Below are 15,137 nucleotides of genomic sequence, written 5' to 3'. Positions count from 1 at the left end.
CTGTGCCGTCGCCGATACGTGATAAGAACTTCTATAATAGCATATCCACAATCTGCTCAGAGTGAACAGATGCTGTACAATTTCATTAGATGGTCGGCACCATTTAGCTTCCATATATGGAACATGACCATGTACAAATATGATGATTCCTTGCGCTCGGTACCCCCGTATCGTGTGCAAGATGGCCTGACTTCAGTACTAGCAATCTGCTAGCTTTTGATGCGTTCACAGAGGCGTACCTCCCTCCAGCCATACGGCACAAACTGAGTTGTGACTTTTGCTCTTCGGCCCAACTTGATAAGGAATCTGGGACTGATCATAAATTTTAGCCGCAGTTTCATGTCTGCACACGCGCTTCACGTACGTTCTCATCCCCCCGCTCCCTCTCTCCCACTCGGTCGATAAAATGGATGCCTACATAATGACATTTCTATGTGTAACCACGGTGTAAAGTTAACAGACGCAGCTGCAACCAGCATGTTCACCACATGTATTATACCAGCACCCAGTCAAAAAAAATCTAACAATTCCCTCTCGGAGCCGTTTTTCACCTTTGCGTAAGCGATATCTGAAAGCGACGCTGAAAACCCGATCGGTAATGGCTTCACCCTCTGTAATAACTTTTACGTATTATGATAAGCAACGTTCTGTTCGTAGCATTCGCTCTTCTTTGTCGCACCTGTGCAGCCAACGCAGCGGCCATCGCCGACGTCCAATTTTTATGTTATCATACTCAAAACGATCGTAAGTACTTAAATTTTCTAGTATTTCTTTTGGCTGACGTAACCGTGAGCTGTTCCATAACCGTTGATCATAGACTACATCGATATATCGTGTTGTTCCGGTAAAGCAATTTCTTACGTTCTGATGTGTCCTGATAACTGAGGTGAGTTGCAGTCAGATACGAAGCTGGCGGCCGTCCATCGCCCGCCTACAGAAAATATTGTACGCTCTAACATAGTGAATCGATTGGCCGGCCGCAACGAACTGTAATTGTATTAACATATTGTCATAATTAACTGAAGCTAAGGCGCGTATACAAAGATAAATTGGATCATTTAGTTTCCAATATGTTTATCTTTCGGTGGTGAATTTAGGAAAAACAATTTACTGCTCTTGCTTTTCTATGACATTCATGAATAATGCAGAAGCTATTAGTTCCTTGTCAGAACGTTCTCTACCGCTAAACCAAGGCTGTTCATGAGATTGGCTATTGCAAAGATGACCATCATTTCAGCTGGTCCCTTGACCAGTCTGATCCTTTTTTGTATGTCTTCGTCAAGGCGTCGTCGCTTCACCCTTTTGGGTGAATCCCGCCACTCCACGCGATCTTCACAGTACCTGCCTGCTTAGCAGACATCAGACAGACAGACAGACAGACGACAGCCGCAACAACAACAACAGCCAGAATTTACTGTTAAATTGTGGCAGTCTTTCAATTGCGTGCGCGGCGCAGCTTCGACAATCATTGTTTGGATCATCAAAAACAAATCAATCGATTCGTTGTCGCTCAAAGCAGCGAAGTAACGAACAGGAATTAGAAAAAAAAAAACAAAACATTTTGAGCAGATTAGCGAACGCCGACCATTGATTTAAGCCGCTCTAAAATTGCCGTTGTTTTGATAGCATTGCTGGCCTTCATGCCTATATATTTGACTACATTTTATATATCTGTATAGGGCATAGGCTACGTACGGTTCGCTACTAGTTTCAGTTGTTACTCGTTCGGCTGTCAACGCTTTTTTTTACGGTAAAGGAAGTGTTTAACATGACGGGGTTATGAAACTTCGACTCAGAACAATGGCGTTCTCAGCATGTGATAGTAAACGTTTTCCATCTTTATGGCATTTCGCGATCAACAGGGCTGAACCGCGTTGAAACTCTGGCCACTTTATGATACAATACGTTAGGTCTGCGCTTGTGCCACTGTCAGTGTACACTGGGCACTCGTTTGACTGAAGTGTAGTAAATATATAAACTTTAACGCCCTTCCGCTGTAGATATTCACGGTATGGAGGCGCTTGTTTTACTCGTCGTAAACCAATCGACTTCGTTCTTGGAAATTCGTCGTTGTTATTTCATGCTCTTTCAGGCTATATGCGGCCTTTCGTGGGTCGAATAATAAAGCAAAAATAATTTTCATTTGTTCCAACTGGCCACGGTTACTACCGCAGCGCCACGATACTCATTAAACAATCGAATCACTGCACTGACCGAAAATTGTCAGGAGTATCTCCAACGAGTGCACACACCATAAACGCAAAGGGATCGAGCGAAAATTCGAGTAACACTCGAGGATCCAGCTTAGCCGGCGTTAGATAGCCAAAGTCTCTGGCCTCAGGAATTTATCAAGCCTTTTTCACAGCGCTATTGACTGACGCTTGATACCCGAAAAACTACCAGGTTCCATTGTTCATTTGCTTCGTACGCGAAAAGCGACGCCAATCTCTGCTTCCTTTCTAAATGGACAACTCTATTATCTATTTCCTAACCGTAACCTATCCGGTACGGTTAACAGGTTTTGCTCGTACGAAACAGCGTTGAAAAACTAAGCAACAAATTAATTTTAGGCCATTAAAATAACTATTTAATTGCGACAAATTTACATTTAATCCTCTTCCGACTTCCCTTAAAGACAACTCCCTCTAGACCTATTAACGACAAAAAAATAACACCCTATGGAGCTTGACCATAGACCTTCTATATCTCATAAATCAGTGTAAATCTTCACTAAAGTTTCTCGCTTCCGTAAGTGTCCATATGATGACATAGTACCGTATAACAAATCGGTACGTTATCGTTGATGTCAGAACCATTGCTCAATATGTATCCTTTTCTATTTCGTCTGCTAGTTAGCCCAGGCTTCTGTTAGCAAAGTCATTCTTGGCGCCTCTGTGTTAGGAACTTGTAACACTGATTCGTGTGTCACCAGCTTAAACCAGCAAAACGCTGGATGGCCTATTATATTATAGTATTGCTCTCCAAGTGCACTACTTGCTTGATATCTACAACTTTGGCCCCATGCGTGAGCTTGTGCCTTTGGGCGTCGGAACGCGTCCCTGGTGTGCGACAGAACCTCCGCGAGTCGGGCTGGCCATCGCCACTGAAAGGAGTATCGGTCTTCCATCAGATCACGACTTTGTTTACTGCATTTCCGACATGAACGAAATCTTCGTCTTGGCGTCTCTTTTTCAAGAGCTACACTGACCGCTTCGAAAATTGCCATTATGCACGTATATTTTACCAGCGCACTCGTGGTTATTTGACGCTCGGGCGCTGGCCCACGTCCATCATGCTTAATGGCGTCTACGATGGCGAGTCCGTTGCTGCTGCCATCGCCGATGACAACGGCCCTTCGCTTGCTGATGCGTCTTCATTAGATTTGATCGCCACCCCTCCCTCCCGCTCTCTCTCTGACTTTCTCTCTTTTTCCTGTTTTTTTTTCTGTTCCATGCCGCAATGGCGACCGCTGTCAGCACTCGGCAATGGCGGGCTTTTCTCTGCCCTGCTCTTTCCCGTCTCGTAGTTAAAAGCCATAATTTGAATTAAATGAATCTAGAACAACCGCCACACGATATCGTGATGAGCTAAAACGTAAATATCTCGTGTGGTTAAGGAAATATCATCGAGTAGTAGCGACAGTGGTAGAGGTATCATTGCTCTGAAACGTGAAAATAAGAATCGGTGTCTTTGAGTGTCATTGCGTTAAAGATCTTTATCTGTTTTTATCAGTCGCTGCTAGCTATTTGGCGGCGTTCGCCGTTTGCAGGTCTATGGGCTGACACGTACTTAAGTGCTCTCAATTAACTTCCCAAGTATGTTTCATTGTATCGCGTGGAACTTTCCTGCTCCGCAAGTAATATTGCAATGCATTTATGAGCTGTTAGTACAAGCGGTCCTCCATAAGACTGCCGAAAATGGCCCTGCAAATATCAATGAGCTTTCCCTTCTGGCTCAGAATCGTTTTATTGGCATAGCGGTGCCTTTAGTTACCCTACGTCTATCCTATAGTAAATCTTGCACTGTGTACAGTGTCTAGCCAAGGGTCATTATCTCGGGTGTCCTAAGAAAGCTTTTCCGCAACTGAGGAGTTTTTCTTCAGTCATTCCTTCATCCGTCCATTTTTAGCTCTATTTGATTTTTTGCTAGTTTTTTTTTTATTTTTTTTGTCGGTAAAACTGTTTCTCTCAACCTGTCGCAGACGACAACTGCAGCGTCGTTATATCTTCCATTTTGCTGACGTTGCTGTTGTTGGTGTGGTCGTAGCGCAGATGGACAGCCCGACTTTGCGTGTATTTTAAATGAAGGATAGCAGGTTGTCTCACTTCTAGTTCAGCTGACATTTTGCGTTACTGTCGAACACAGTGTAAAGTGATACAGGTATCGTCGTAATAGATTTGCTCTTATTTAGAACGAGAGATATAGTAGTAAAAAATACGATGGCGGCAAAATCAGCGACAAGCGACGCGAATCGTCCGAAAATGGAAAACGTGTCAGAATAAAGAGGGACATTAGGACACCTGACGCCGGCTACTTACGCCGTTCACCAGACGCTCGGTGCTTGACGCCGTCTTGTAATACCTAACTTTGACGGATATCATCTTGCGTAGGTAATAGCAATTGTTGCTTTAAAACAAAATTTCGAAATAGGTTACACGGCCTATGATGTCAAGGGTACAGGCAAGTAACTGTGAAAACTTTACCAGCAGGGTACATAGTGCAGTAGGTAAAGACGATGCTCCTAATTAGCTGGGCTAAATATGTTCTATTGATTATTGTGCGGCAACGATCTCTGAGGGAATTTGAGTTACAATAGTATGAGTACAACCCTTGTAAGAGTCTACGCAGAATATTTGATATATATATATATATATATATGTATATACTATACTAGGAATAAAATGATTACTTACAGCTGGGCTGGGGAGGTTACGTACTTCAACGGTCACTTCAGACCTCGTTCCGTCAGCGAGCAGAATCGAGTTATTCACCTCGAACGAAGGGCAGTATCCACGACCCTTGTTCATGAGCGTGTCAATTGGGTTCTGGAATCGATAAAACCAAAATGATAACACGAATGATTTTTTCCTCGAGTACGAACGATTAATAGGCAAAATTCATAGCTGATTGATTCAAGCATATATTTATTAGTATTGCCTACCATTATAGATACTGCTCATATCTGCATATATCACGTTGAATTTTCAGCAATCGTGGGTCACTGATATGCTATGAAATTTAGCGAAACTTTAGTAAACATTCTGCGGAACAGTTAATACATTTCTAACGACAGATGTCAGAAGTTTGAGTTTAGTTCTACTTTGTATGCTCGTGTTGCTGCAATTTATTAGATATACATTTCTTGTGAGAACTGTCTACAATAGAACAGTGCGTCCAGGCCGAAGCCGCTCTGGTTATTCCTTCGTCCTTTTTGAAACTAATGATCCTATTGTTATCGCAGACGATGCCGGTGATCGCCTGCGACCGCTCAAGTTTTCTTCCAAGTTCTAGGCGCTTCTAATGAACTGAACAGCCTGTACACCATTGTATTTGCTTGCATTTTAAGGCCATTCTTCCGTTTACCTTCGGCCACCCATTCCGAGAGAACAGGATTTTATTTGAACACCGAAATTCTTTGTAAACAAAGCAGTCTCTTCAGTCTCACCATATTCATTCACGATGTATAACGAATGTCTGATTCTGTCTGTCGAATAGACCCCAACACAACTAGCTCAACCAACAGACTTCACCGATTTGTTCACGCAACGATAAGCTCCTTGGTTGCATATAGTAATAAAATCGAGACGACAAATAACACTCAGGGCAAAAACATTTGTATACACAAGGTCGGATGGACACAGGTACTGACTGGTTATTTTTTTTACCGATGATTTGAGAGAATATGTTCATGAAACCGTATTCATCACTTTATTGTCACAAATGAAGACTTTGAGGGATCCTGAGGGCGCCTTTGCATCTGCAATGAACTGCGCTTAAAGCGTTTGTGACAGAAGTTATTTTTTTGTAAAAAAGGCCTTCGAAAGATCCACTTCTTGCTGTCTTTTCCATCCTCCATATTATTGCCATCTCAAAAATATACTACGAACGTGTTTTTTTTTATTTCGGAAACTTCTTTGAAATATTCGAAGCAGATATATATATATATATATATATATATACATAGATGCATAATTGTAATATGTATAATATATATATATAAGCACTCGACAAGAGCTTAAACCCTGTTCGAGGTTTCCAAGATGAGTCAGAATTAGATGGCATGCCAATCTGGGTTAAAGCCGCCGACGCCTAGAGGACTTACGAAATCGGGTCACGGTGGGATGCGTACTCACACAGAGCCTGCACGCGTTACTTCACCCGCCTGGAAAGCTCGCAATCTCAATATAGTTCTTACACCGGTCAGCGACGAAAGCAGCTTTTCCTCGGCCTCGACCCAACTAACCACCTATTAGGGTATTATACACACCAACAGCAGCTCATCATACGCATTCCGTTCCTTCGACACTTGTCGTTGATAGTTCATTTGGTAATTTTTCTTCCAACATCGTCGACTCGACGTCGAAGATACCCAAACCCTAGCTCCAGCTGTTGCCGTCGACTCGGGCTAGTCGCGGGTGTTTGATCCCTACCGGTCTCCTACCGATATGCTTGGGTTCTCTCCAGGTCAGATCAAAGCAAAGTCTAGCAGTGGCCGGTAGCAAAATCGCCATAACGTCAGCAGAGCCCTGGCCATCCCGCCATCATTAGATAGTGGCGGCAATAATTAAACATAATCTTAATGAGGCCGAATGAGGGGGCGGTGGCAAACGGGGCCTGGAGCTCCACACGAGGAAAGGACGTACACTTACGAGAAAGTCGCTAAAATTTCACCCCTGTGGATGAACTGCATACGAAGGTGCGCACCCATGAAATTAAAGGGAGTTAAATACGGCAATGGCGAATATTGGTCAGCGAAAAACTATAGTATTAGATATTAGGACAGCGAAAACGATGGCCAACACCTGCGGAGCCGCTTGATCTCGACGTCGACTGTGACCTAAACAGTTTTTTTAGCTAGGATTTGTTCATGCTTTTTGAAACACTTTCTTGTTCCTGATGTTACATTACATGCTGTACAACCCAACATTGAGATCGTATTACTCGCTATAGCTTACAGCATGTTGATATTGATTGTGAAAACACCTATTTTGGCTGTTTCCGTGAATTTTTCCCTACACGCATACATAAACCAAACCCTCTTATTTAAACCACCAGTTCAAACCGGAGAGGACTACCTAACTTAGGTAGGTGAAGGCTACTGTCTTATAACAAAACCTGTTCCGCATACAGATCAAATCTACTCAGCTTTAAACATTTCTGTATGAACACGGCTGCAGACCGGTGGTTCATCGTTAGCTTTGTCGTTACTGTTGCTGTTCCAATTCGATTTCAGACCGCAGTCATCAATACGTCCCCCTACCCTGACATTCAGTTTCAATCTCAGCAATGCGCCTATGTTGGAACAGGGCCTTTCCGTCGAATGGCGCATATTCGCATCTACGCCTCCCGTAGAGGAGGCACGTGCTCATGGTCAAAGTTGTCCCGCCTAAAGCGGATCGTTTTCTTCAGCGTTAGCTAGACTGAAGCGGCATAGCCGCATGGGGGGTCGTGCCCATCGTAATGGTCGTCACAGCAGTGAATACTGGTGGAGTAGCAAGAAAAACAGGTATGGAGCAAATGCGTAAGCGACGAATTCCCTAAAGGTATTCTGGTACCCTTTTGCCCCTAATCCCCTTGCTGTTTCTATGCGCCAGACCCGTGACCGCTCCCAAGCTAGTTTCAGAACCGGGGAAAAGGAAGCATACAGCTAAAGAGGGGTGGGTGTACAACTAAAATGGGCTACAGACTGGGATGACTTGGCATCAAACTACAGACAATCCACATATCAGGGCATGCCATAGACTTGAATGAGACGGCAGACAAGAAGGCTCGACAGCCAACCAGCAAACGGTGGTAAGCTAGAGAAACGAATAGGTGTCCTTCCACATAAGTAGTTACAGAACTCTCGCTCATCTCGCCGGCCCTAGGCTACAGGGAACGAGAAGCAGTTGAAATCCCAGACTTTGAAAAACGCTCGTACTGCAACGAAACAAATGCGTGGACGTAAAAAGCCGCCTTACTCTATCTACCTTCCTAACCCACCCAACCTTCGCCACGTTCCCCTCTTGTCCCTGTGCTTCGTCCTAGCCTGCACGGCTAACTTCGAATACGGTATGAACGAATACGAAACTAAGGTGCATGTTGAGCGTGGTTGGAACACGGGTGCCAGGGGTTGAAACCCGCTGGAGAGCAACGGGTAATGAGCGTAGCACCCCTAGAAGTCTGCTGGTGCATAAACGGGTCGTCAAAAAAGGCGAAACGGAAGACGGGGGAGGATGGCTGTCTACAATCGCAGTTATCTTTTCCCTTGAGAGGAAAGAACGGCAATGAGTCTTTTTGCGTGCACACGATACGAAGCATACCGTTACCGCCAAAGCCGGAGTAAGCCGGGGAATGTTCCTATCTGCCAAATGCCCCTTCTATGAAGCGTCTGTACGCTGCCAGGGCTATACCAATCCTGTTGGACTAGCGATAGTCATCACCTACGTGGCAATGGCCACACTAGCAAAAGCCCCATCGTCGACAATGACGTTTTTTTCAGCTGTTTTTGTGATGCAATGTACGTTACGAACAGCATTGCAATGCAATACAGGACTTTTTTTCGCTTTCATATTCTCTTCATCGGCATTTTATCCTGTCGCTCTGGAGTAGAGTCGGCCGTTTTAGTGCTCTTGCGAGAATAGGTTCCGGATGTGTCGAGCTCTGCGCGCGTTGGTGGCTCTCGTTCGTTAAATGTGTCGAAATGAGAGAACAAGTAGTGAATGACCGTGTACGGTTTAACGGTACCAGATTAGAAACAGAACAGATAACCACTATGGATACCATACGCGCAGCGATTCTACGCAGTAAGTTACATATATATATATATATATATGTATATAGTTTGCAGCCCATGTATTACGAACGGAGGGCAGCGAAATGTATCGCACCCAGTGACAGTGTGCACACATACCTCAAGCACTGTTGTACAATGATAATTTAAATTACTTTATATACGGACATATATGGGCTCATTCTGAATAAATACGTTTGCAAGCTTGAGAAATGCATTTCGGTAAGTGTCCTAGAACATTTCTCCACGCGTTTATCGATTATAGGTTTAAGCCTTAATTTGATTTTGTTATGCTCTTGGAAAGTCGATATCGTCTTATCTCACTTCTGCGCTATCTTTGGCCTTGTAGAAGCCTCTCAAGGTTCAATCGTATTCCGTGACAATTTCCAATACCTGCGCCTCTTTTCTTGTTTTCATCGAGGCCTTGCCCACCCGACTTCGCAGGGCATTCCAACAAGCGGCTCCAAACTTTGGCGGGCAACTATGACGGTAAGTAGGTAAAGTAAAAGTTGCCACCCGTCATGGCAAAACAAGCCGGCAGCAGCGGCAGTAACGTAACAGACCAAAGGTGTCTCTCTTCTGGTATGTAAGATTTCGCCTTCTCTCTGTTTGTCTAGATTTACGCTCTCAACTCATCTCAGCTATCCGTTTATCTGCTCCAACTCCGGTTGTTCTGGCTCGAAAACAGTCGTTAAAGGCAATACCTCTGTCGTCTTGCTGCATTCTTAATGTCACTTTGCTGCGCACCCCCACGCTCCTTTGGAGGTTTCAAATTGTTCTACCTTCTGCGTTCGTCTTTATTAAGTGGGATGGAAAGCGAGCGCCAGGTACAGGGCGTGAGATACGGGCAGTACACTAGAAGCGCACCAGTCGAACCGAAGAAAGCAGACGATCTGGGGGACTCTGCGAAAGGGGAAGAAGGAGAGGGAGAACAGAGGAGACGGGCCCCATAGTCACCACTTGAGAATGACGTCGTCACTATTGCCTCTTTAGCGTGTGCCACTCCTCATCAGACCAAGGCTTCTTCCCCCCTGAGTTTCGTTTGCCAAGGGGCCGCCCGTCATCCGGACAGCGTCGGAAGCCCGGTCCGATATGACACCGGTTGAACGACACGTACTTCCCTGTCCACGTAAAACGACCGGATCGAATTGAAGATTCTGCGATGTAAAGTTATCTCTATGCTGCTTGTCTTATTTTTCTGTTCATGCAACTTGAAAAGTATGATTCTACTGCAGCACAAGAAGCGCACAGCGTCCGCTGCTACTGAAGTGCTGTCAGCGAAGTTATCCCGTTACCAACCCATCAAAGAAACGAAAGACGCACCGACGTGAGCGACGGCAAAAAATATGAAGGTGAGAAAGACAAAGTAATAGAAAAGGCGAGTTAAGGTATCTGACAAAGTGAGCTACGGTCTTGTCTAGGTCGACTGCAGCAGATTCTTCCGAGCACCAGCCCAGTGATTCAATGGTTGCCGCCCTTTCCTGCCTCTCTCTCTCGCTCACCATTTTAGGGATTTCCTGTTTCTGGTAAACATGCAGACGGCAGTAAAGAACGTGAAAGGAATCGAATGGTGGAGAGTATGCGTGACAAGCTAGACCAACAAGGTATGGCATCGATCCACGAAGTTGTTCGTCACCGACTAACTTTTCAAGCGTTCGTTTAGCCCGACTCGGTAAAACCAGGCAGTTTTTTACGTCATTACAGGCTCCGTTAGTGTTAGGATTAGCAACTGCATTTGCAGCCCAAGTCGTGCTCTCGGTGTTAGAACAAACAACCCACTTTTAGAAAATGCCGCGGCGGAATACGCAATTTTTGGTGATGGTTGTTGCACACGGGAAAATCTAAGGGTATGGTTGCTCGCACAGAGGAAAGCTCTCCAAAGACATACTATACACTGCTTCAACGCCCTTTGCAAATGATTGGTATAAGTATTGTGCCTGTTTCCCTGCGTGAATGTCAATGACTCTGCGTGAGAACAGCATCAAACAGATGATTTAGGAAAAAAGATTGGGTAGATGAGACTGACGAGGGACAAACATGGTGAGCTGTAGATTCTTCTTCTCCGACTCTACAAAAGAAAAATAATTTTTTCGACCTTCTCAAAACGCTAAATGGTCTCTGTACCGTAATGCGCCTAGGGTAAGTCGATGTGCAGTCATTAATGTTGACAGGAGCTGCTCTTTGAACTTGAAATTACAACTTTCTCCAAGTTACACTAAACATTAGTTATGCTATGCTTATATATAGCCTTATGCCCTTGCTATATGATATATGGCTTTACTTACATTCTCGCCGAAGATGACCGTTTTTGAACATGACGATGAATCGGAAGAGCACTTATTATCGGAAAAGCACCAGTTGCAGGAGAACTTCGAGGTCACGCAAGATGCGCACGTCTTGTGCGCGGAACAATCATAAAAGGTAAAGGGACGCTGGAGAAAGTCCTTGTTAGTTTCTGACGAGCGGATTGCCAGTAGGGTATCAACGGAATCCACGCCTACGGGAACTCTAGGTCTTTCGTGCACTGGGGGGGCGGCGCACATTAGCCCACTTGGCGTCTCGTGAGCACTTATTGGCACCTTTTTCACGGTGCCGAACACGCAGATGTACCGTGCGCCCTTTGGAAGCTTCGGAAGCTGGTTGATCGAGATCTCGATTGAGGACTGAGCGGAAACCGCCAGCTGCTCCGGACGGATCCACTGGAAATCGATGCACTGCTGCGAATCCAGCGAAAGCCATCGAGTAGCGTACAAGCGGTCGTCCTCGGTCGAATTATGACAGGCTGATTTAACCGCACATCTGTAACAGGATGTAAGCGTTTCAAAGATATAGTATAATCATTTAAAAGCGTCTTGCCTGCGCAACAAAAACGCGTACAGCAAGCGTTATTCTGTGTAATATCTATAGCTCAAGTTTGCACTAACCGTTGATTCAACGATCAGAAAGTGAATAACATGCGAAGCGAGATATGTAACTTCATGATAAATAAAAAATAACATAACCTTTGTGTGTGTGTGTGTGTGTGGATCGCAATGCATAATAAACCAGCACATTCTTATCTCGTGCTCGTTTTCCTATCTATTCATATAAATTACTTTTAACCCCCCACTAGAGCGAAGTTCGCCATCCTTCTGTACTTAAGGATCCTCACGTTTACTTCACTTTGACACTTCGCCAGCCATGTGACAGATTCATGTGTGGCCTATACGCTCCCTACTGCTAGTATAGAATTTGTCTCTTAAGCAATTCAGGCAAAGTTTCCTAACCGCAGCCTTCAGCAGCATCCATCTAATACTGTACACATGCGGGTAGACATCACAGTTCGCCTCTCTACGTCAAAGCTCGAAAAAACCGCCAGGGTGTGCGAGAGTCTATAATTCGTTAGGTGCCACTTAGTTGTTCATGGACGGGGGAGTAGCAGACTTTTGACTGCTTTCGGCTTGCCTCGTGAAAGCCGACTGCGTCAGAGTTTGCAACGGTCGGCAGTGTTGTGCTGGGTAGCTTATAGTTGCTGCTGGTGTTGATGAACATGCATCCACATGTTTAGCGTCAGAGGCTGGTCGGTGAACGTCGGCTTACCCGACCAGAATGGGGTGGCTGAGTGGTTGAGAGCCGCCTCAAGCAAGCTGGTAAGGTCGTCCGTGTCCAGCGATGTTCCTGCCAAGCTAGTTAGACCACGACCCGGACCGTGGGCCTGCTCCGCCCATACCTCGTAACACTTTGTGGAGGGTTAATTTTCCTGTGTGCGGTGCGTGGCTCGTGACGGCCTGTCTTCTTGTCTGGCTAGCTTCGCTTCGTAGTACATCGCATGCGAACATCCCCTTGGGGCATTCCCAGAAAAAGCCTCGCCGAGTTTATCCCTCTCCTTTCCTAAACATCTCCTTGAAACTGGTCCCATGAAGGTCTAGTCATGCAACCTCTTTACTACAGCTTGCCTAAACTTTAAGGCGGTCCCCACGGGTCCCTCAACGAGAGCAGGTCTGAAAGCGACTGGAGGTTGGTGACTGCTTCTTCAGCAGAGGCAGCAGACGGCCCTCTGCTAGGCCGGTTGTTCGAAGGAGAGTAAGACTCCCTTGAAACGCATAGAGTGTAAGGAGATACTGCTTGGCGCAGTAGAACGACCTCGGTCGTCTTCACCACTAGCACCACAAAGATATCCACGATGGTAGAACGTTTCCCTTTATGGCATGGACGTTCCGCTCGTTATTCGAAGCTTTGCAAGCTAGGACAGTACGGGTAGGCCAAGTGAAGGTAACAGCGTGAAACAGTTGTTTTTCGGCGGATGTGGAAAGTGCGTCCATACGGCTGGATACCTTTTGTACTTAACCACGAAGCCAACGCTAACATGAAAGAAATGGTGTATACACATCTATCTGCTTCCCTACCTATGTATATCAGTATAGACCTGTATAATTCCTGGACGACCTGTGCCCGTTCAACTTTAGCCAGATTATTCTAGCAATAATATACGTTTCTATTAAAATATTCTATACATTGGAGCCGGGACAGTTTGTTTATCTAAGGTTTGCAGTTTCAAGGAAAAGAACTAATCTTTGTGATGAATTTTTTTTTTCTTTTTTACCTTTTCTCGAGGGAACACCAACCACAGTAAGGATTTCGGGCTTGGAGGCAGGCGCTACATGTGTCGTGACGTTCGCATTCAGCTACCTTAAGTTTGGAAATCTGTAAATAGAGCAAGGAGGCAATATGGTTTTTGATTAAACAGTATCTTTATGTAGACATTGTTATTAAGTAAGTCTCTATAGACATTAATAGTCGGCATTATACACTAAACTGTAGGCAAAAATATTAGAGAAAGAAAGTCGCCTAGCGTTAGGCCAATTTATTAACCAGCGGCATCATCCTAATTGTAATAATACCAATAGTGTTACTAATTAGTTGGATATAATGGTTAATAGTTCAATGACAAGGTGATACATGAATCCAAACGCTGTAACGTTATTACAGAAAACGGTGGTAAAAGACGAAGCACGCCTTTGTCCTTAATTCTCTCTATTAATACTTCCACTTACTATATCGTATATGACGATCGTTTTGCGGTTAATTAAATTGACCATTGGGTGGATTGGCACACACTATTATTACTATCAACGCTAGTAGTGCCATGACAAATATAATTAGCACAAGTAATTAGATCTATATGCGTCTATATATATATATATATATAGCTTTACGAAGTTCCACCAGTTACATCTACCGAGTTACCGAATGCTTTCATGAATCAGGCGATTCTGGGGGTGTATGGTTGTCAGACATCGGCTCATACGCAACGACCCTATCCGTGGTTTGTCCAGAACACGCAGTCCAAAGCGGCCAAAAGCCTTCTACAAGGTCGATTAAACATTGAGGAACACGGTGGCATCGGCTGTTGCCCCCAAAACTCAATAACAACGGCCGAAGCATCGTCAACATTAACTCGATGTTGTGCCATAGGCCGGAAAACATTATGGCCGCGAGCAGAGCCGGCGCTGATAACGATCACTAACCCAGCACTTCTTCTGACGCTTTTTTTTTTCTGTGTCCAGCCATGTGTATGCATCAATATTAATTACGACATCGATAGGACCTGGACGGGCTGTCTTTTGCTGTAGCTCCTACATCTTCATTGAATATCATAGTTTTCATTGTTACTGGCAACGCTATCATCGTCATCGTCATCGTCGGACTCGAATTGGCAGATTGTGCCAAACTCCCAAAGTAAATCAAGTCCGATCTAGCCTGATCAGGTTATGCGTAGGGAAGATGTATCGCCCTGCATGTAGAGGCCTACATGTAGAACTAAGCGTCCGACAGAAAGCCACTAGACAGTGATACCATTAACATGGCAAAGCAGCAACGGTGTAGTTGCACCGTTGTGCAGTACGATGTCACCGTAACACGTCGTTGGGCGATTAGCGGGACCCGAGTTCCAGTCGACCACAGGGGCAAGCGATTTGTACATCGTGTGCCTTACCCTGAACCAGGCTCAGCTCAGCACTGATCAAATGCCACTGGCCGTAGTTCGGTCTGTACAACAGCTCTAACCTAAGCTGAGTGTGCGTAGATATTAGCGTAGAGACAACAGTCAACGGAATCGGCCGCAGTGTAAGAGGAAGAGCAATCCCTGATCGGACGGAAGGGGGAA

The 15,137-nt window shown here is 45.0% G+C and overlaps 1 protein-coding gene across 7 annotated transcripts in view; it reads right to left on the bottom strand.

Moving 5' to 3' along the window:
- Nucleotides 1–15,137, bottom strand: part of PlexB (plexin B) — a 182,436-nt gene that overhangs the window by 23,467 nt on the left and 143,832 nt on the right. For all 7 annotated transcript variants that reach the window (XM_022790090.2, XM_022790091.2, XM_022790092.2 and 4 more), the window contains 3 exons: nucleotides 13,575–13,675; nucleotides 11,278–11,791; nucleotides 4,914–5,045 (listed from right to left, as the gene is read on the bottom strand). In XM_022790090.2, the coding sequence (XP_022645825.1) occupies nucleotides 4,914–5,045; nucleotides 11,278–11,791; nucleotides 13,575–13,675 (747 nt within the window). The remainder of the gene's footprint in view (nucleotides 1–4,913; nucleotides 5,046–11,277; nucleotides 11,792–13,574; nucleotides 13,676–15,137) is intronic.

This window comes from Varroa destructor, unplaced genomic scaffold, assembly GCF_002443255.2.
Source record: "Varroa destructor unplaced genomic scaffold, Vdes_3.0 BEIS01000002.1, whole genome shotgun sequence".
Classification (NCBI taxonomy): domain Eukaryota; kingdom Metazoa; phylum Arthropoda; class Arachnida; order Mesostigmata; family Varroidae; genus Varroa; species Varroa destructor.
This window is presented reverse-complemented; position numbering and strand designations above follow the sequence as displayed.